The sequence below is a fragment of the Falco biarmicus genome, chromosome 5, assembly GCF_023638135.1.
Source record: "Falco biarmicus isolate bFalBia1 chromosome 5, bFalBia1.pri, whole genome shotgun sequence".
NCBI lineage: Eukaryota > Metazoa > Chordata > Aves > Falconiformes > Falconidae > Falco > Falco biarmicus.
Genome location: NC_079292.1, coordinates 63,129,785 through 63,151,383, shown reverse-complemented (window position 1 = coordinate 63,151,383; position 21,599 = coordinate 63,129,785). Strand labels below are relative to the sequence as shown.

The window sequence follows — 21,599 nt, the reverse complement described above, 5'->3', positions numbered from 1 at the left end:
GCAGACTCCTGTTTAGTTTCCTTGTGCTATCTCGGCTCCTACTGCTCTCTACAATCCTGTCTCCAGCCCACACAGGGGTTGGCACTGCTTGTTTCTGTCTGTCTCTTCCTAATCCTTTGTTCCAGGGAGGCCTGATGCAGCTTTCTAGTGTGTCTGTCTTCTGTGCTTGGATCCTACCAGCTACCACATGGGTGGCTTGGGTCTTAAACAGTGTGTGGCTTCAGTACAGAACATGAAGAGTAATTTACCTTACGAAAACAATGAGATTTTGTTGGAATAATTATTTTAAGATGGGTGAAGATTCAACTGCCTGGTGTGATGTGGCCGTTGGGGATGCAGCGTGTTTTGCTCCCAAGGGGATAAAACCATAAAACCACAGGATCTTACAGCAGAATTCTGTCCATAGTAGGTTAGGCTAGGTCTCACTGACCCGGCGGACTGTCAATCTGGGAGCAGGGTGAAGCACACGGAGTGTTTGTTCACATAGGGTGAAGATGCTTGTAGCTCAGCAGCCACATGACCCCTCATGCCCTGCTGAATGTATGGGCTCATCTCAAGGATTGTGTGTGTCAAGCTGACAGCTTGTCTGCCCTTAACCTTGTGGCTCCTACGGAGGTGCCATGTGATAGATGGTAGCAAAAAGGGACCTGTCATGCCTATGCCTGGCCTGTCCATGCTACAGATAGCAGCACACTCTGTTCTGCATCAGAGGCCAGCACAATCTATAGGGACATTTTTCTCCTTTCGTGCTTGAGAGCCTGCATCCATACAAGGTGGGAATTAGACAAGAGGAAGCTGGGCTTGTCCAGCTATGTTAAACTACAGAAATAGTCCTAGTATCTTTCAGTAATGCATTAAGTGGCATGATTAATGTCTGTCGCATGTAATGCTCTTTCCAGGTCTCTTCCCTTGATGGAGTACTTTGTGTGCAGCCTAGTGCTTTGATTTGGGCACTGTTTTTTGTCTTAGTGTCTTCACAATGAAAGATTGAAATTTGGGAGCTGAACAGAGATGGAGCTTGTGATAATCTTTAGTTCTTTCAGACATATATTTCCTAGTTTCAAACTTGGTCACAGATAATTAAGTGACATTGATTTTATAATCCATTCCTAAAACAATGGTAGAGACCCTTAGCACAATATGAGGGAAACATCTCTGAGGAGGCCAAGATATTACCATCTACTGAATGAGTAATGTTACTTCCTAAAGTCAAATTTTTTCTTGAAACCTACCTGTCTAAATAGTATCCACTTAGGCACTCGTGAGTTAAAGCAATGTGAGATAGCCCAGAGTTCACATCAAAAAAGAAAGCTTAAACAATGTCATCCCAGTTCTGCAGGTGAAGATGTAAGATTTGCACATGGAAATGTGATTTTTCCAGTTCTTATTTCAAAGTCTGTTTGAACTCTATGGCATCTAAGAAAGACTATTGCATAGTGGCATTGGTTAATATCTTTTATCCTTGAAAATAACATTTTCATAATCTGAAGGAATCCGCTGTTGACTGTTCTGAGGAAGAGGGGGACACTCTTCAGAAGTGGAAAAACTCCCTGGAGAAAAGAGTCCTTGCCTCTCTCTTGGGAAAGAAGTCGACTTCCATTTCTCAAAAAGCTAATCTGTTGCCCCCTACAACAATGCTGTGTAGTCAGAGTACTCCCAAAATGTTTGTTTTCCTTAGATTTAGCTAGCATGTCTGTCTGTCCTACAAGAACTTGTTTCCATTTCTTTAAGTTATGCAACTACTGCTTTGCTTCCCTTAAGGGAGGCCAGCAAAGAAAACTACTAAAATTCATTCACCATTAGTAAGATGTGCTGAATGCTTACGTTAATCCATCTGAGAGACATTGAGCACACAGTGAAAATATGCACTGTGATGGTCTTCTATTGTACAATGAATTCCCTCCTATAGAGAGCACTGTAGTTCTCTGTTTTCCTCTTGTAATTTGAGGATATAGTAATATTAAGAAAGGCAACAAAGATGGTTAGTGATCCAGTGGAATTACATACAAGAAGAGATTGTGTAGGACAGAATTACAATCTATTTTGGAAAGAAGACAACTTAGAAAAGATTCAGTGGAAATTACATACTCTAATAAAAAAAATATCCAGCATTCCTTTCTCTTTTTTTTTCCCCTAGTTTCTTGACTTATTATAAATATATGTTTATCACAGGATCAGAAATTGCAGTGAGTCTGTAAGACCTCATATGGAGCCTTTCATGAACACACACTGCACAAATTGTATTTCTCTTTGTATGTGTCCTCATAATGACATGTTTTCTATTTTTGATAAAGGTTCCTAGAAGCCTGAATAGGTGTCTTCTGTGACATTCACTATTAAGTAAAATAAGGGCCTAGCAGGTTTAAGTGTTATCTAGACAATAGTCCTAATAAAAATAGTAAGGTTGCAATTATAGCTCTACAGTAGATATAAACAAAGTCTAAGCTAATGGCAGGCAACTTCCAAATAGATAAAAAGAAATACTATTTTAGCCAGTGTAATCAGTCTGGAGAATTCATCACTGCAAGAATCAGGGAGGGAGTCAAATACAGCAGCTGGAATAATTTGAGGGTCTGGATAATTTTATGACTAATTACATTTATAGCTATGCATATTATGATAAGAGTAATTGAATCTTAAGCTACCAGTTGGGTGAGGAAGAAACCTCCTCCTATTTAAAGCTTTTAGAGTTAAATGTGTATGTAGGGTTGTTTTCCTCTTGCCTTTCTCCAGAGCTGCAGGCATGTAGTATGTCTGAAAGCTCAGAAATAGATCGCATTTGTTGATATTCCTATCTCATATACTGTCTGCGTATCTGTGGCAGAGAAGGATGGTTTTGTAAGATACCAGGAGGGAGGACTGAGAAACCTGTGACTTGTCTCTAGCTCTACCGTTGGCCACTTGTGTGGTATCTGTCAAATTGCTTCATCTTGTGTACTTCCAACTCCCCACCTGTGACAGATGGGCATTTACTGTCCCAGAGATGTTGTGGAAATGGAATTTGTAAAGTGAAATGAGACTGAAAAGAGAAAGACAAAAAGAAAGTGCAATTCTCATTGCAGTGTGCCAAATCAATGTGTGAGGCCATGTCTGTATGGGAATGCTTTGGAACGTTAAGGTGAATTAACTAGGAGTGCAAATGCAGTGTGCACATATGAAAGTGCAGTAAAACTTTTCCATGAGAGGTGTCTCTCTAATTCTGGAAGTGGCTGTGTATCACCTTGAGAGGCTGGTGTAGGTGGGCTGGGTTATTCTTCCTACGCTCCATTTTTTTTTTTAAGTATCCACATCTTATCCCCTCTGCCTCAAAACCCTCCTTGAGGTTCTTGTCCACACTATTCTGACTGGGAGGCTGTTCTAAAATCTTACTACTTTGATAGTCAGTAACTTTTATCTAATTTCTAGCAACATTTATCCATGGCCAGTTTATACTCATTTGATCTTTTAATGTAGACCTTTATATTAAATACATATTTTTGCCTCCCTGATGATTACTCCCAGTACTTTTATAGACAGCAAGCATGTCTACTCCCTTTGGTCTGCTGAAATGAACCTTTGGTTTGCTAAAATGAACACTCCTAATTACGACTTGTAAGACAGGCCTTCTGTTCCCTGAGGAACCTTGTAACCCTTTTCTCCACTCGTTCCATTTTTAATTCATTTCATTTGAATGTGGCTCACAGACTCACATGCAGCATTCCTGAGAAAGCGTATCCCAGATATTCTGCGTTTGTAGTTTCCATCATACTAGTTCATCATTATCCTGTGGTTGGTGTGTCCATCCAGATTTTTCCCTTCTCTTCTCTGTTATTTTCAAGCAATAATCTACTCCTGCAGAAATTCTTGGAGTTAACATAGTCCCTCTAAGGGCATGAAGCTTTGCTTTCAACTAAAGACTCCTCTGTTGCAGTTGTTCAGGTTCTTTAGGTCATCCAATTCTTCTGATACGACAATCTCAATCTGTCTGCCTGCTGAGGAAAGAATCTGTCTTTTGACCCAGAACCGTGAACATACTTCACTAAAGTCTGTCTGCTTTTTATGCCAACGTCAGCCCTCAAAACACTGAACAAGGTTCGCCCCAAGACTGACCCTTGAGAAATCTATGGGTTTCCTCCTTTCATGCCTGTACTTTTTCTTTCAACTCGCTCCATATTCATTTCCCTACATCTTGCGTGTTTACTGTCTCTTGATTTTTATCCTGATCTTCATCCTTTTGGGTGTGATGACTGCCTGCCACCAGACCAAATGCATTACTGAACTCTGTGTACATTTTTCACTGTTCCCTTGCTTAGAAAATGTGGTATCATCCCAAAGAAAGACAACATGCAATGTCTCCCATTTCCCATTCCTCTGACCCTCTTTCCCTTAGGTATTTGGGGTGAAGCAGGGTGCCAGGTTGTTACCAGTGGGCCAGAAGTGGTGCCTGAGGGGCTTTTAACTGGCTGCAGCTGCTCCGTCCAGCCGTGCCACTTATGCGGTGCTGGTGCTTACGACTCAAATGTTAAAAACATATGGTGGGGTTTCTGGGGAGGGGGCAGGGAGAAATAAAAATGTCTGAGGACTGCGTGTGTTCCATGCACTGGGAAATCTTGCATGCTATTGAGGTCAGGCTCACAATTGTGTATTTACTTGCTTGGCTTCCACTCCCTCCCGCCGACTCTTCCGTTACCAGTCTATTAGAATCAGCCATTAACCTGGTTAATGGGGAGAGACAGAAAATACCAGAAAGGATGATGTGCTTTTCTTAATTCCCCCTTGGAAACCTGACTGTTTTAAACTGTAAATGTTGCAAGAAAAGGCTGAGAAGGGTCCAAATGATGTCTCGCTTTTGTAATACAGGACACGCCGGCAGAGGAGAACGTGATGAGGCTGTGTTCTCCTTAGGACTTCACTGGCAAGTGATATTTGGGGGCAAAAGGGTAGTGCCCTGCCAAAACTGCCCAGGTGGCTTTGTTGGAGTGGTGAATCAGCATGACTGAATCTTATTGTGCCACCCCATCCTTTTGGGTGATATGCTCCATTGAGGCAATATCTTGATGCCATCTGAACCTTTGGGTGATATGACTCAGTCCCAAGAGCCTCTGCCCTCTCTGACCAGGGCAGGTGACGGACAGCAGAAGGAGAAGAGGGTGATGAAGAGCATGGGATGAGGGCAGAGGGAAAGGGAGAGCTCAGGCAAGAAGGGAAACAACCATTCTTCAGGGGAGGACTTGAGCATTTTCTCCGAACAGTTATACGGCAGGTCCTTGTTCCAGGCAGCAAGGGCTAATACAGCACACAGAAATAAACCTGCCCACTTACTTTTTATTAAAGACCTGAAAAGGTAGAAGGAAAAAATTTGCAATTTGTTTGGTATTTAGTTCAGGTAATTTTTTTTAATTGTGTAATGAGAACACATTGTCCAAATTTTCATATGCAGATTCAATTAGTGTTCAGTTAATTAGCCTTTACAGATGAGGATTAACTTAATTACATAACACTAACCTCTCTTAATAACTATTAAGGGTAGGAAAGCTGCTTTTAATAAATTTGGAAGGGCTATATGTGTTTTTTAAATCTGAAATGGCATACACATAAATTAAACCAAATTACACACAGAGGAGAGCCATTAAGGGTAATGATCAAAGGAAACAAACTATGTACATGGCTCAGAATCAGGCTGGTTAGAAGTTCGTGCTGTTTTCTTCCTCTTGTCTGCTGGCATCCTAGTGTGTTTGCTAGGATTGTTACTGGAGATGATGTACAGTCTGGGTTCATTCCTTCAAAGTGGGCTGCAGTTTGATACAACGTTGTTTTAATTAAATGTTAGCTTGTATTAAAAATAACTAGGTACTAGGTTATTAGCAGTTGTTTTTTTCCAGGTGGTGTAAGGAAAAAAAGACAGGAAGCCCATTGAATACTAAAAATCTGATCCATAAATGTCATTCGTTGTCATTATGTACCATAAAACACTGTATAGATTTTTGTCTTTTGATATGAGATGTGCACTCAAATAACTATGCTGTGGTTATTAATATCACAGTGAAACAGAACATCATATCTAACTACAGGGTGGTGAGGGTGGAGCATATATGGGACTAGTGATGGGATGTGGTGTCTCTGGCTTCTGAGTCACAGGTTTGAATCCAGGCTGTCTGGGTAAGTGACTGACATCAGGTAATATGTGATGCTTTTCAGAAAGGGGCAACAAAAGAAGCCTTTTTGCCTTGGCTGTTCTTGCATAGGTAATGTTTCCCCCTTGCAGTGTATTTTGATGGGCACACCACACCTATTTCCACACAGCTCAGTAGCTTTTGTGGCATTCAGTACATGACAAAAAAGGGCTACCCTTAACTGCATTCTGCAAGTCACTTTTTTGGAATTCAAATTTTGAGTTACGGTGAGGAGCATGCATCTGCTGGATCCCAGCTTTGTGGCCCTCTGCAAACCATTTTATCTAGCAACCCTAAAGAACTACAGCTAAGTTCATAAACCACATGATGTGTTTTCCATCTGCAGCAAGCTGGAACGTTACAAACCATTTTCTGCGCAGTCTGGGTGACTTTAAGCTTGAGCTTAAGCTTAAAGTCACTTAAAAGTCCCCATTTGTAGCCATGAGATCTGCAGGTATTGAGTAACTAATAAAAATAGGTTGGGTATGCCTCATATTAGATACCCCAGAAATCAAAATGCATGGTACTACTGCCTCTTTGTGAAAACTTTGGCTTAGTGCCTACACCCGTTTTCAGCAAGGAGGGAAGATGACATTGCTGCAGATTTTTTTCCTTGCTGTGAGGAGCTAGCCAAGGTAAACATGCAACAAGGAGGAAATTGCTGAAGGGATCCATCTTGGAGTGGCAGAATCTATTGAAAAAAGGAAAGGGGATACCTGAGCCAACAGTCCTTTCTGAAGCCCTTTCATGTGTGTGCTGCTCAAGCTGAAGCCTCAACTTTTGATATCTCAAGATGGTTGGCAGTGAGCAGACTTTGCTCTGGCTGATGCAGACTCAAATCTTGTTCCCTTCCATAGGGGTTGCACCTCTATCCCTGAGAGCAGGATTTGGCCTTGTGAGTGGTTCTGCCCACTGATGCAGTTGATGATACATGCTTGGAGAAAGGGGAGAATGCAAATTCCCTGTAGGGAGGCAACCGCCAGCCATGTAAACAAAGAAGCCTTCTGGGTGTGCAGCAGTCAGCCCACTTGAGCTGCTGTTTCCATGGTATACCAGATGCTTTAAAATATGCTTTCTTCAGGGAAAGAAGCTTTTCATACTCCTGCATTACCTTATTTGATAATGGGCTGTCATCAGGCTGGTACCTCACTGTAGAGGCCACATGCAGCAAGTCCCCTCTGCTCCAACCCTTTTCTGAGTTGATGATAATTCATATTCTGCAGCTGCCATGCAAAGAAAAAGCTAAGTAATTACCTTATTTTTGTGAGTGACTTTAATGTGCTACAGTTCCTCCTGATGTACATGGTGTCATACGTAATACTGCCCATTGTTCTGCTATTGTTTCCTCCTGTTTTCCCAAAATCATATGGTTCCATTTTCCCCTGATTATTCCCTCCTAATCCTCACATTGCTTCATTATAGCTCCTCTGTTACAGCTGTTTAAGCCACTGGGTACACCTCAGCAGGCACCATTTCTGAGTTAGCTTCCTCTCCTTGTGTTTACCCACTGGGTGATCCTGAGTCAAAGAGAGGTCTGTTTTTCTACGTTTTCTTGTAAAACAGTTGCTACTAGTAGGCAGATGCTTAGTTGTCCCATAGGTACTAAGTACAATTGCGATTATAAACCTGGACAAACCTGAAATAATGAGCTTTGGAGCAGATTGACCTCAGCTAGTGTAAATAAGTTAGCAAAAGCTCTTACGTGGCTTGCTGTGCTTCAAACATGACTCACAGGAGGAGGAGGAGGATGTTTTCAAGGTACCTGTCTACTGGAAGCTGTGTTCAAGGATGGTACTGCAAAACTGGCAGAACTATATGGACGTGGCATATCCCCTCATTGTGTACTGGGACTGTCAGGTTCATTGGCCTTCCTCATGGCTATCAAGAAGAAACAAAAGTGTGTTCATACAACCCCCACTTCCTCCAGCTGAAAGGCATACCTTGGCTTATAAGGGATGCATGCACAAATTCTCTCTGCCTGGCCCATGCTCCTGCCACTGCCGCCTTCCAGGGATTCATGTGCTGTTCGTTTGCTAATCCTTCCCAGGCAGCACAAGACCTGCTCCCGAGTGCTCACCATGCCTGTGAAGGGACATGGACAGCAGAGGCAGGCAGTGGTGTGGATGTGTGTGTGATGGTGCAGGATATGAGAAGGTGCCCCAGAGCATAGAGAACAAGTACTTTTTTTAACTCCTGAAGATGCTTTCTCGCAATCTTTCCCAGATACCTTTCAATTCCTTCTCTCCCCGCATCTTGCAAGCTTGTACTTCTTACTTTGCAGAAGAAAAAGTAAGTGTGGTTAATTTTAAGCCAGTGCAATCATTTAGGAGACCTGGATGTGGAAAACCAGTTACTGTTTAACAGCCCTGATTTGAAATGTGTTCTGCCTGACCCCTCTACTGTAGTGAGCCAGAAGCAGCACTTCCAAGAAGCCGGCTTTCTGGAAGGCTTTTTCACTGAATCATTTAAAGCCTAGGCTTCTTGTAAATGTTAATATCCTGCTGGCTCACTGGAATGCAGCTGCTGGATACAGCAAGTGTAGTACCTATGTGCGTGTTCGCAATCCAAAGCGAAACTTGGCAGGCAAGGTTCAAGCTGTAGTTTGGGATATCCTTGCTGAAGGTTCTGGCTAGGTGGCAAGTCGGCTGGAGGGCAGACCTGCTTTGGTGTTGTCTCACAAGACTGGAAGTCCCTCTGCCCTGAGCTACAGATACTGTTGGGCTAACAGCAGTGTCTTGTATCCCGTGTCGGGCTGTGCCCCGTAATGCAGAGCGGTGCCCAGTGCCTCGGCGCTGCTGTCGGTGTCAGCAGTGTGTGGGCAGGCTGGCTTCGCTCTCCCAGGCAAAGCGGTCAGGGTGCACCGGTGTGCCGAGCCTGCTTCACCCAGCCTTAGGTGGCTACCTGGAGAGTAGCGCCGAGGGGAATCTGGCCAAAGGATTTCCCCTTGCACCAGCAGGGCAAGGCAGCAGGCGACCTTCGTCATGCTGAAATCACAGCAATTGCAGGCTGAAACCCTGCTCCTGCTGCAGCATTGCTATAGCAAAATGCAGGTTGGTGTGACTGTGTACGTACCTTTTCCGTTCCCTCGATGTCTGCAGATAAAAGCCTTTTTGAGTTAGCTGTGTGTATTGGTGGTACTACAAAGGCTTTGTCCACCTTAGTATCTGTGTGCTAATAGATGAGGCTTTTCTGCTTACCTTAGCAGTAAAGTATTTTTCAGGTGAGAATATATATTTTCTTCCAGCAATCTTCTAAACCACCTTCTTCATAATTTTATCTTCAGTGTGTTTTCTTACATGCCATCCAGTGCTTTAGCTTTTTGTAGCTTAAGGAAAACCTGCAGTTCTTGCCTTTAACCTGGAGACACATTGTCCTGTAGAATAAACATATTGCAAGTCCAGGATTATTTTTTTTAAAAAAAGCACAAATGTATTAAAAATAAAAAATAATAATTGAAGGGCTCTGTAAGAGGAGGACTGTGGGTGGTGGCAAGTGCTTTTCTCATTTGGGTGATAACCTAGTACCCCAGGGTAGTAACTAGAATAACTACTTTTGACTACCAGATTTTCTTTTGCTTAGTGTGGTAAAATGCTCCCAAAGCATACACATATTACGTGGTCTTATTTATTTATGTTTGTGGTTAATATATTTACAGTAGCTCTAGCTAATACTCTGCAGTATGTATTAAAAAAAAAAAGAAAGACTAAGAGGCATAAGTATTCTACTTTGTTAGTGAATTTTCTCTGAAGAATGAAGATAGATCACAATAGTCTTTCTTGATTTAATATAAATGCAGATTAATGCAGTCAAATGTGTTATTTTTCCATAAACAATTTACAAACACAATGCAGTATGATTCTCAAATATCAGACTTTTGTTAAAACAGACTTCTTTTTTTATTCACTTTTGGGGATACATTTTGCACACCTTCTTTGAGATTAATCAATTTGAAATCATTGAGGACACCAACACTTTAGTATAGTGGCAGGTTTATTTATATAAATGGATACCAATTTTCATCAATTATGAAAATGAAACCCAGTAAAAATTTTGGAAGTTTGTTAAAGTAAGTCTGCTTACTGTTCTGCAGAGTGTCAGTGTGCTAAACTCTAGCTACGCAGGTTTGGGGTTTTTTTTGGTAACGTAACTGAAACCAAACCAAGACCATCTTCTCACTTTCCCTGTGTTTCTCTTGTCTCCCTGTGTGTAATAAGTCACATACTTATTCTCTTACCAATTTATCCGTCACCTTTTCCATCCACATACACATTAGAAAAAAATCGTGAGTCAGGACCCCAGTCATGAAATCAATTAAAAAATAATAAATCATGAAATGGTAATATTTTGGAGTGTAAAACCCCGATAAAAGCATGTGTCATGGCTTTTCAGGTCTCTTTTGGGGTTGGGATTTTTTTTCAGTCATCATTTCTAGACTCTGCTGTCACAGATGGACAATGACAGAAAGGTAAGGTTATGAGATAATACCATGGTTCTCCTAGTTGAGGTTCAAAGTTTTGGTGTGAGTGTTAGAAACACTGTAATACAGTTTATGTTAAGTACTGTTCTAAAATACTTTGATTTTTTTCTTTTCTCCAGGGTTTTTGGGAAAACCACACAAAACTCATAAGAGAGTATGGACCTGTTTGTGGGTAAGCTTAGTAGTGCCATCAGCTTTCTTCTTTTCTGGCTCTTGCTGTTTGGGTTTGTTGGGTGAGAGAGGAGAAAATGCCAAGATCAAAATGCAGTGTGTGGTGTTTCAGCCTGGGGGACAGAGGTGGAGGTTGTTTGATTACATGCAGAAAGTAACCTTGGCTTATTTTAGTTCAGCATTTGGTGTTGGGCTTCATTATTGTCTTTCTAATTTTAATTATGCACATAAAAGTTTAGTCTTTTTCAGAACTGTACAAAGCTACCGGACTTCAATAATCTTTTTTCATCTGCATATTCTTTATACTTATGGTGAACAGTAGAAATAATAATTTATTATCTTAAAAAACCCCTCAGTTTATGTAATAGTATGAATTTGTCTTAGATGTTGATATCTATATTTACGGAAAATTCCTAAACTTAAAACACAATGAAGTACAGATTAGAAATGAGGCATTCCTCTCTCGGTAGCTCAACTGTGCTATCTTAGCAGTTTATTAGGAGTAAAGAGGGTTTAAGCAGTATATCCCTTCATACAAGCCCACATTTCTCTAAATGACATTTCTGTTCCAAGAACTACTTTTCAGTTGTCATAATTTTAAGTGGAAATGCAATTATTTCATGGTAGCTTCTATTGTTGTGGTCAGTTGGTATTTGTAGAACAACCATTATTTCAATATGTAAGTATCAAGCAATATCCACAAAGTACAATGTCAAATTTTTTTTGTTGTGTTCTGCAAGCAGTGTAAGATACTTGTAAGAGAGCATATATGAATGTGTGTGTGTGTGCATATTTGATCATAAATGATATAAATATGCTTTGTATGCTCTTCCAGCAAAAAACCTCTATCAGAAAGAAGTCAGATTCAGGCATATGAAGCAGTTGATGCTCCAGTCATAGCTGCCTTGTGGCATTTATGCTCAGCCCTAAGGACAAAGTCTGCAAGAAGTGATGGAAATAATGAATTCCAAGGGTTAGGTACTTGTCTAAGAGGAAATAATACAGTGCCTTGGATGGCCAGGAATGGGGAAAGATATTCATTAACACTGTGGCAATTTGTATCTTGTGTAACAAATGGAAAATGACGGAGGCTTATTATTTCCACGACCTTTGGTGTGATGCCCTTAAATGACAATAATGTTAGAACACTGGCATTTCATTCCTCAGTGTATTTCCCTGCTTATTAATACAATGCCTATTTTTTTTCTAAGCTGAATTTGAGACAACTTGCTATTTAGTCATCTGTCTGCTTACTCAGCCAGGCAGAAGCTATGTCATCAGAGAAAGAGATGTATAATTACAGTGTGTGAGAGGATAGATAGAAAGTTTCATTTTTTCAGTTTACCCACAATTCTTACAGAATGAAACCTCTGTGAGACTTGCATGGGCTGCAAAGCTGGATGATGGTCTAAGTGGTCAGCCAGGACAGTTCTGCCTCTTTGGGACCCTGTAGGTAGGAGGAGTGAGCAGAATGAGCATAACCATGTCCTATTTGTTGCATGCATTAAAAACTCAATGTGTGAGGGATCTAGTAGACTGGCGGAGAAAAAATGCTGCTTTCTGATGTCTCCCAGGAACACAAAGCTGGGGTCAAACGTTGCTGTGCTTGAGGTAAGATTTATTTGTAGTTGAAGGAGGATGTTTTAAAACCTGGCTTGTGAGCTGCTGTTCAATAGGTGTAGTATGTGTCAGAGGGTATTTATCACAGTCCTGTCAACTAAAGAAATTCCTTCTCCTTCCTTATACAACTGTGTGATTCTTCCTGTGATTCTTTGAAATAGGTAGTGTGTTTATGTGTATGGTCCCAGCAAAGTATTGGATCTGGCAGTTAGAAGAAGATGTGGCGTTTTGCTTTTTCCAGATTGAAAACTGCTTTCCAATAAGCATAAAGAGCAATGATCTTTATTTCTACAGTGGTGAAGTGAGTTGAATACAAATCTTTGGAACTGAAGCCTTTTTTTCTTTCTAAGGTCACTTGAATAGTCTGAATGATACCATCACAACTGTTTTCTTTTGTATGTGAATTGGTTTCCTTGACAACAGGATGTCAAATCAACTTTTCAGCTTTAATCAAGTCAAAACAATATATCCCTTCCATTCCAGAAGGCCTCAAGTCGTAGAGAATTATTTCAAGTGAGGCTTTTGTAGGTCACAAAAGCTTTTTTTTCCCCTTCACTCCCATGTGCAGATCCAAAGGAGAGGTGATGGTATTACTCTTTTTATAGAGAGGGACAATGCAAATAGTCTTCAGTTGTGTTTGCGTGCTGTGAAAACTGTCTGTTTTCATACAGAGATGGCCCAAGATGGAGGCCAAGGCAGAAACAAACAGCTCTGCTTTGGCGTGAAAGCAGAGTTGCAGCATTTCTGTTCAACGGGGGAATCCAAGCCACCGATGTGACTTTTGAAGAGACCCAGCAACAGAGTGGTAGTCTTTGGTTCAGCTTCAGTTTGGAGCACCTTCCATAAAAATATCTCCTCTCAAATATGTGTGCTGGTTCTCTGTAACAAAAATTAAAAGTGAAAAATATGCTATTTGGAAAGCAATATACTGATACATGTTAAAATTTGCTTTGAATATTCTCCTTTTTGTAGTAAGAGTTTTGCAGGAAAGTAGTCCTGGTTTCTGTGGAAATTAGTGACTCCTGTCACTTACTTTGTGGATGAACTTTGATGTTTTGTTACTTTATTTTCACCCCCACCATATCCCACTGTTCCATTTCAATTGTAGGTTATGGTTACTGATCAGAAATAGGTGGAGAGAGCAGACAGAGAAATAAAGAGCTTCTGGGTTGAAGAGGGGAAATAAAGGGGGAGAATTTACTTTGTGGAATTAGAAAAGCAATTACTACAACATGAGCAGAGCTGCAGAGGCAGTGTGTTAATTTTACTTTATATATACAGTTCATATGCATTTGACCCCTCTACTATGATTGCATCATTATGACTTTATAGCACTGTAAGCATGTGTTGCTGATCTGGAGATGGAGAATAGCACCAAAATAAGTAATATACTCTTGGCCCAACAACATGCTATTGAAGGAACAGAAAATATGATACAGCCCCAAGCAGGCAGGTGATTGCCTCTGGGATGAATGAGAACCCATTCTGCCTCCAACAGTAGCAATGCATTTGGATAAGGGGAAGAGCGTAAGAGTTCATAACATAGACCTCACCACATATAATCAAACAGTAAGAACAGAAGATTAAAATTCAGCGCAATTTGTAGGGTGACACACTTTCTTCATGTCCTTTTGCATCTGAAACAGTTTGCAGCAGGTCAAACTCTATTCTTATTCTTCCTTCACTTCAACCTACTGTGAAAAGTCTGAACAACTATGTAGTAGAATAAGTGCTAAATAGGACGAGAACAAAATAAGGCAGAGACAAAGAGGTGGGTCTATGAGCAGCTAGAGGATGGAGTTTGTATTAAACCACTTCTGGAAAGCAGAAGACAATCTGAGTATTTGAGCTCAGGGTGGTCAGGCTGTGAACTGGCAAAGGGAGGCAACAAGCTCAAAATCTGCATTTTTAAACAGGAGGAGGAATTAATGAGAACATTCCTGACAAGAACCAGCTGTAAACCATTTCCAATCACAAATAAAACCACCAGCAGGAAACTGCATCTACCCATGCTGAGCCTCTGCTGGGCTCCAGCATAAGCAGACCAGGATCAGCACAGTACCACAGAAACCATCTCAAGGTACAGGCCCTCCTGAAGCATCTTGTGAACACACAGATGTGGATGGAGCTCCGTTTCTATATGAAGAGTATCTTGCTTGCCAGTGGGTTACTTCAGCATTTTTAAGACACAGAAAGCAACTTAAAACAGGACAGGCATTTTTTTCTTAAGGTGTCTATGGGATTACTCAATTATTCCTGATCTGTGTATGGTGGGTGTTTTTTTTCCTTAAACATATCCTAATATTCCTTAAATGATTTCCTAATAAGCTACTACTGGAGCCAAGATCAAGCCTGGTCACTTAAGTGATTGGGTGGTTTAAAGGATTGGGATAGATTGTGGAGGCAGTCACTAACTTGAAACGTGTCCAGGGGTGAGTTGTGATTGTAAACCATGCTGGCAGCTGACAGCTTTTCAGAAGTCTATGCAGCCAGAGTTAGCTCTGTCCTAACGCTTGAATTCTCTTCTCACCAAAAAAGGTTGTTGCGGATGGCACTAGTTAGCATTTCTGCAGATGAGTCCATAATCAAACAGTTGTGAACAAGGCACAGGCTGTTCTCACTGCAGCTCCTGGCCACTGCACCAGGACCGAGGCGCACTGGATACTCATTGTGGAGGTCTGGGGCTTTCCCTTTCTGTGTACAGAAGGTGGATGTGCATTTCTGGGATTTGGGCCTCTAGAACTTTTCTCAAAGTCTGTCCTCCTCAAATACCTCAGAGCAAACCTATGGTGGATAGGGGCAGGATCTCCTCCTGTAGGTAACAGCTGATGTCTTCATCATGCAGTTAATTTACCCGAAGAAACAGTGTCTTTATTGCCATTTTAATTTAATTTTTTTTTATCCCTCTGTGTTTCTAGCCTTATTCTGCTTTATACAGAAAGAGTAATCCCAGGACAAGTAATCTCATCTTTTTCTCTGAAGGCTCATGTAAAGAAATAATTTGTTTTATGAAACAATCTTATCCTGTTTGATTTCCTCTTTTGCACTGAGGGTCTAATGAACTTGCTACCTCTGCTGTGGTCCTTCATTTATTTTGGCATTTTAAAGAATTGACTTTTTATATTTCAGCTAGAGAATATCATACGTGGGCAAGGATGGGGGGAGGGAAGAAAACAGGCTTCCTCTTTTCTGATATATAGCTCTTCATAATCTCTGTTTCACATTTAACCTGATAAAGATTTTTGGTAGCCTTGCTTGCTTGGATTTTTGTTATCTTACAGAGAGATACACGTTTTTGGCCAGAGTCGAGTCTTTCATATTTCATCAAGATTTATTTTTTCTCACTGTGTTTCCTCATTTGTGTATTGTGATAAGTTCCTTTGATTCTAAAGGATTGTTGATGATCGGCCCCAAAATTGCTATTGTGAATTAGTTACCTCTTTTTTCCTTTAAATACTTTTTACTTTAAATACCTGCAAACAGTACAGCAGAACCCTTAAACATGTGCCTAACTTTGAGCACCTGAGTAATCCCATTAAAGCCAATGGTATTACTCAATATGCTTCAAGTTAGGCAGAAGTTTATCTACCTTGCTGAATCAGGACCATAAAAGAAACAGTTGCATTTGTGCCTGAAAAATACTGTCTGCTGTTGGTACGCATAAACACCTAGGTTTATTGTAGCTGAAAGTTAATGGGAAGAAAAATATTTCTTCCCCCTCCCCACCCTCTCGTTTGACAGCACTTTGCATGTAGACAGCTATATTGCTGCTCTGTGCAATGTGCTAGCCATTCTCTCTGAAACGGAAAAGATCATCTCAAAAATTGATTGAACAGTAGGAGCATCTTAACATTGTTAAATTAAACTTTCAGACCCCTTCTTTCCTTGTTCTTTTAATTAACACTTTCAGAATTTGTTAATAGTAACCTATTTTTTAGAAGCTGTCTTGTAAAAAAGAGTGAAACTCAACAATAATCCTGGCAGAAATGTAGTGTCACAGTACAATGCCACATCTCCAAGTGACCCCACACACTTAAACATAATTAGGTATTGGTTATAGTTAGTTCCAATGATTAAATCAAGCTGCTGGAATGAGTCATGTGAGTTACTTATGGGTATATCATCACCAGTTTCTCCTCTTCTCGCTAGAGCTAATTGGTCTTAAAAACATAGCCTTTTATGGGACTGCTGCCTAAAGATTTACCCAAAAGGTGGCATACAACACTGTTCTGAGAATTGGAGTCTACTGTTATTGTTACAGTTGTAATCGTTTTTGTGGGCTGCCTGATCATTATGGAGTATTTTACGTTCTGTGTACAGAGACCTGTGAGATGCAGTTTATAGACAGAATTTATGGTAAATTAGTTGGCTAGTTTAATTCTGGAATGTTTCAAATGTACTTAGGTCTCTGGAACATTGCAAATTGATGCTTAGTGTACTAGTAATGTTGAAGATATTAATTAATGAGCTCGTCTTAGTCATGGACAAATCTTATATGTGGACTATGACACACACACACCCCCCCATGAGAAACATGCAAATTGAGCTTGTCTACTCTGTGATGGTGGTAAGTTTTTTACTGTAGCCTCTTTCTGTTCTGGTCAGGCCCAGGGACACTGTGTTCTAGGTATTCAGAGACAGAGACTCAAAGGCCTACTAAAATGTCACAGTCCCAGCCCTCAGAGCAGGCAAAGCCATTTGGATGGAAAAGTTTGATGTGAGTGGTAAACTCTTCCGCATGCAAAGATTTCAGTCTCTTCTCTGAGACTCCAGACATTGCCCTGGGGTGGCTGAGCTGCCGGCATGTGCTCACTGCTGCGCTTTTTCCAAGTTTCTTTCCTCCATCCATGACTGCCCCATGACTCTACTGCAGCTGTTCAAGCCAACGTAAGTCAAAGACCTGATGTAATCTTTTACACCTCTGGAAAGAGAGTGTGAAATCCAACCAAATGAGACACACATTTTATATGCTCTTGGCAAGGCAGCAAAGGACAGTGCTTGTCACCTGCACAGTGTCCCTGATGCTCGTTCCTGTATTCAACAGTATGTGCAAACTACTGTGGTTGCAGCTTCAGTGTGTTTCTGCAGAAGGAAATCTCCTGACTGGTATGGCTCCACTGAGATGGCTTTGGCCAGATGCAGAAGGGCTTCTGTGGGGTTGGCCAGAAATGTGTCAGCTCCTAAGACTGATAAGGGAAGAACAGAGCGGGCCTTTGTACCATATCTTAGCATCTGAAGAACCTGATTAAACCTTGGTCTGCTTCTGCATGTGCTGGTAGCAGCTGTAGCTAGGAGGAGGTTTCACTTTGCTTCTGAGGAGGTGTTTCTTTGTTCCCGTTTCCTTGCATGTTGGTAGTGCAGCACTTAGCTGTTAAAACACAGTCCTTGTGAGCTCCAGGTTAAAATTATTTGAAAACTGAAATTTCTTTTGAAAACATGCTGCCTGAGGAGCGTTTTCCAGCTAATATACTGCACAGGTGACCTTTGATCTGTACTGCCTGCTTCTTAGCTAATTAATGCTTAAATTCATTATTTTAAAGGGCTTGGGATGAGACTGCTAAACAGATTGCCTCTTCTTACCATGTAACACTGTCATGATCAGCACCTGCATACCAGACTGTGTCATCCTAATTCAAGGCAGGGGGAGAAAATATTCAGAGTAACCCCACAGTTATAAAAGGTATTTTCCTAGACTTAATTTCACCTTGATCTGCCCCTCTCCACCATCTACCAAAGCCTGCATTTGTTAATCTTCTTAACAGGCTGTAAAGTCCACCTTGTAATTTTTCCCCCCTTTTCACCACTTGGGAAGAAGCAGGCTGAGGGCTTTTAAAAGCCTGAAAAATCTGAGGCATTGTTTCAGTATTCCAATCCTATTAGACAGTATGGGAAAACAGCAGTATTGTGGATTTTGCGGTGCATATTAAACACTTTCATTAGAATTTCCTGCAGCACTGAGAAGTATTGATGCAAACCTGAAGTGGATAAATACAATATGTAATGTTCAGTAGCTATTAATGGTCTCTGGTTTCACCCGCTATGTATCTGATTATGACCTGGTGTTCCCAGTGCCATGCATGGTAATTTTTAAATGAAGTTCCTGAATCATTTCCCCTACTCTGCACAGAGGGAGGAAAATACATCATCCCTCCCAACATGTGTGTGTGTCTGTGACCCCTTCCCTTTCTTGGCAGCCCTTGAAGCAGATGAACTTTAAACTAATGCTGTAACTCAGGAGCTCCTCCTGCTCTCCTTGGTTGCCTAGCATTTCACAGGAGTCAGGTTGCTGCCTCTCCAGGTGACTCCCTCCTGCCACTTTATTACCCTTCTTTGTGGCAGCCCAAAGAAATCTAGAAGCAGCTTGTGACTGCTTTCTGGTGTGCCATGAGAAACATCAAGCAAAAGGGATTCCCCCCCCCCCCCCCCCCCCAATATGTCCCCCACTAGGGGCTGGAGAAGAAGGATGCAGAAAAGAAGCTGCAAATCAGTGGCCTGTTGCATGTCCCTGTTCTCTGCAAGCCCCAGCACAGGCTGAAGCATCCACGGCTCTGTCGCCTCCTCATGCTCATCTGCCAGGAGCTCCAGGATGCAGATGCTGGTTAGACCCTCTCTCCCCATGCCGGAGAGTACTCAGACAAGACTTTGTGGGGCCTCTGCACCTTAGGACACCGAAGCATTGCACAGGAATGAAATGGGAGTGTCTCTTATTTAGTTTCTTAGAAATAGCCATATTTTCCTCTTTGAGAATGACCACGCTTTGTCAGGTATCTATGTAGGTTCTTTCCATCAGTTGCTGCCTGTTGTCCTTTGACAGTGCCACCACTTTGTTGGTCTGGACTTTGTTTTGTTTTTTCTTTTTACATTGACAGCCTTGCCTTGTAGGCTTTGCAATCATGCTTCTTGCTGTGACTTTTTTCTCCCCTAAATATTTGCTCTGGCTTCATTTTCTCTGTCTTAATTCTCTCCATCCTCTTTAGCTCTACGCTACCTTTCCTCCATGCTCTAATCTTTATTCTTTCCTGTTTTTCTTATCCATGTAGAACTGAAAACAGTAACATGACCTGACAATTTTTACGTCATTCCAAGGGTTTTATGTACTTCCATAAATCTCTTCATTACTTTTTTTATTGTTTTGTCACATATAGGTTTTAGTTTTTTCCTCTACCTTATTAGTCTGGGGATCAATTTTAGTGTACTATGTTTTATTAGTAGTAAGGGGAACAAAATACCTCCTTTTTCTTTGTTGGTTTGGCACCATCTTCAAATTACCCTTTTTCTCTGTTTGACTACCTCTCTGCATTCCCTGGAGAGTCTGCTTTATGTGACCTTCTGCTGGTACTGAACTGGGTATGATTTCATCAGGTAACAGGCAAAAGTGTACCCCACTACAGAGGAAGATGTTGTTTTCAGCTGTTATTCTATTTTTCTTTTTTTCTTCTAGTTTAGAGAGTGTGGAATGAGCTGAGCCACCATTATACTGGGGATTGTGAATCTTTCCTTCCATTAAATTTGGTGGCAAAACCTGAAGGCTTGTCTTGAAGGAGGATTTTAGTCATACTGATGAAATTGTACTGGAGTAATTAAACTGCTACAGTAAAGAAACAGCCTCCCATAGACAGACGCAGCAGTCCTGGAATGATACAAACTACATCAAGGAAAAAACTGACCATCTTCCCCAGCAATTGTTGTATCTTTAGGGGTCTGTTCCCATAGGAGTTTTTTCTAGTCCAACTTCATTAAGATTCAAATCATATCCTGTCCCAGAATCTCCTCTTTCCCCCATGTAAAGAAGCCTGAAAACAGTGGTCTGGACCTTCAAGCTGTTGTTTACTTCAGTGTAGCTCCATTAAAGGCATAGAACCATGACTATTTGAGGATCTTCACCCAGTGTTTTTAGATGTCTCTCATGTTGTATAACTTCGATTTTTGGATGATGGTGCCTATTGAATAAAATCAGGTTTTGTACAGCAAATTTTAAGACATATCCAGACATCTTAAAGTAGTTTACAGAAAAAGGAGTGAGTTGGGAGCAATGTTCTGACTCTGTAAGGGCTAGCTGTAGACATTTTATCACTCAGCAATAATCCAAGCTTTTCTGTCAATGTTGGAATCTATTTTATTGCAAAAGGATCTTGGCAAGGACACTGGGAATTGCTGCAGAGTCTTTCAAAGTGACATTATGAGAGGTTCTCAGTTCTTTGGGACCTTTTATTGCATGGAACATCTTATGATGTCCCTCGGTGTAAAGGGCCAAAGTCAAATGTTATCAAAGCAGCCTAACAATTCTATACATCTGCTTGCTGTCCATTTGGCCCAGTAGGAAATAAGCTGTGCATGGGGCAGGAGGAAGAGAAAGTAGGTCTACAAGTGCAGCACAGAGGCAAATGTTAAAATAGGTCAGATAATAACGTAATGTCACATGGAAAGGCATTAGTCATTAAATATTGCATTACTTTATATTAAAATATTTTAAACTCTGATTTTTGAGGCAGTGTATTGCAAAATGGTAAGATTAATACTTGAAGCTCCTAAACTTATTCTACTAGAGACCCAACTTTTTTCCTGCCTCAGTAGCATCTGATCTGCCTTTGCCCAATTACTAGCGGGACTGGATTTTTGTCAATAGTGAAGAACAGAATCAAGTTTGTGAAACTGCTGTATCTTTTTCTCATGTTCATTTCCTTAGCAAAACATTTAAATAAATACATAGTTTGTAAGCCTTCAAGTAGACCCTGATAGATACACCACTGTGTTTATACATACTCACAGGACTGTTCTGAGCGTTGTGTTCAGCATATTTCCCCATCCCATGCCTCTGTTGAGCTTGCCATTTTGAATATTGGATTTCTGCAGGCAGCTGTTTACATGCTTTGCACCAGCTGGCACCCCCAAAATTCAGAGGCTGCCCCTGCCTGCCGCCTCCTGACGGAGGGGTCAAAGCAGCAGGTTGTGCTGAGGTTGGAGGACAAGCAGGTATTGCTGGTAATGCTAAAACTGCCATGCAGGCAGTGTTGTATATTTAACTGCAAGGTCTCTGCTGGATTAAAAAGGCTTCAGGTTGAGGAGAGCATGATCAATAATTACAAATATTAAAAGTGGTCCCTTGTCTTGCTTTCCTACCTTTTCCCCCTTCCTTCTTTGCCTACAGGACACGAAGCAACTGAATCCCCCAGACGATT

The 21,599-nt window shown here is 41.2% G+C and overlaps 1 protein-coding gene across 3 annotated transcripts in view; it reads left to right on the top strand.

Moving 5' to 3' along the window:
- Positions 1–21,599, top strand: part of TBXAS1 (thromboxane A synthase 1) — a 230,966-nt gene that overhangs the window by 69,410 nt on the left and 139,957 nt on the right. For all 3 annotated transcript variants that reach the window (XM_056342010.1, XM_056342008.1, XM_056342009.1), the window contains one exon: positions 10,749–10,801. In XM_056342010.1, coding sequence (XP_056197985.1) covers positions 10,749–10,801 — 53 coding nt within the window. The remainder of the gene's footprint in view (positions 1–10,748; positions 10,802–21,599) is intronic.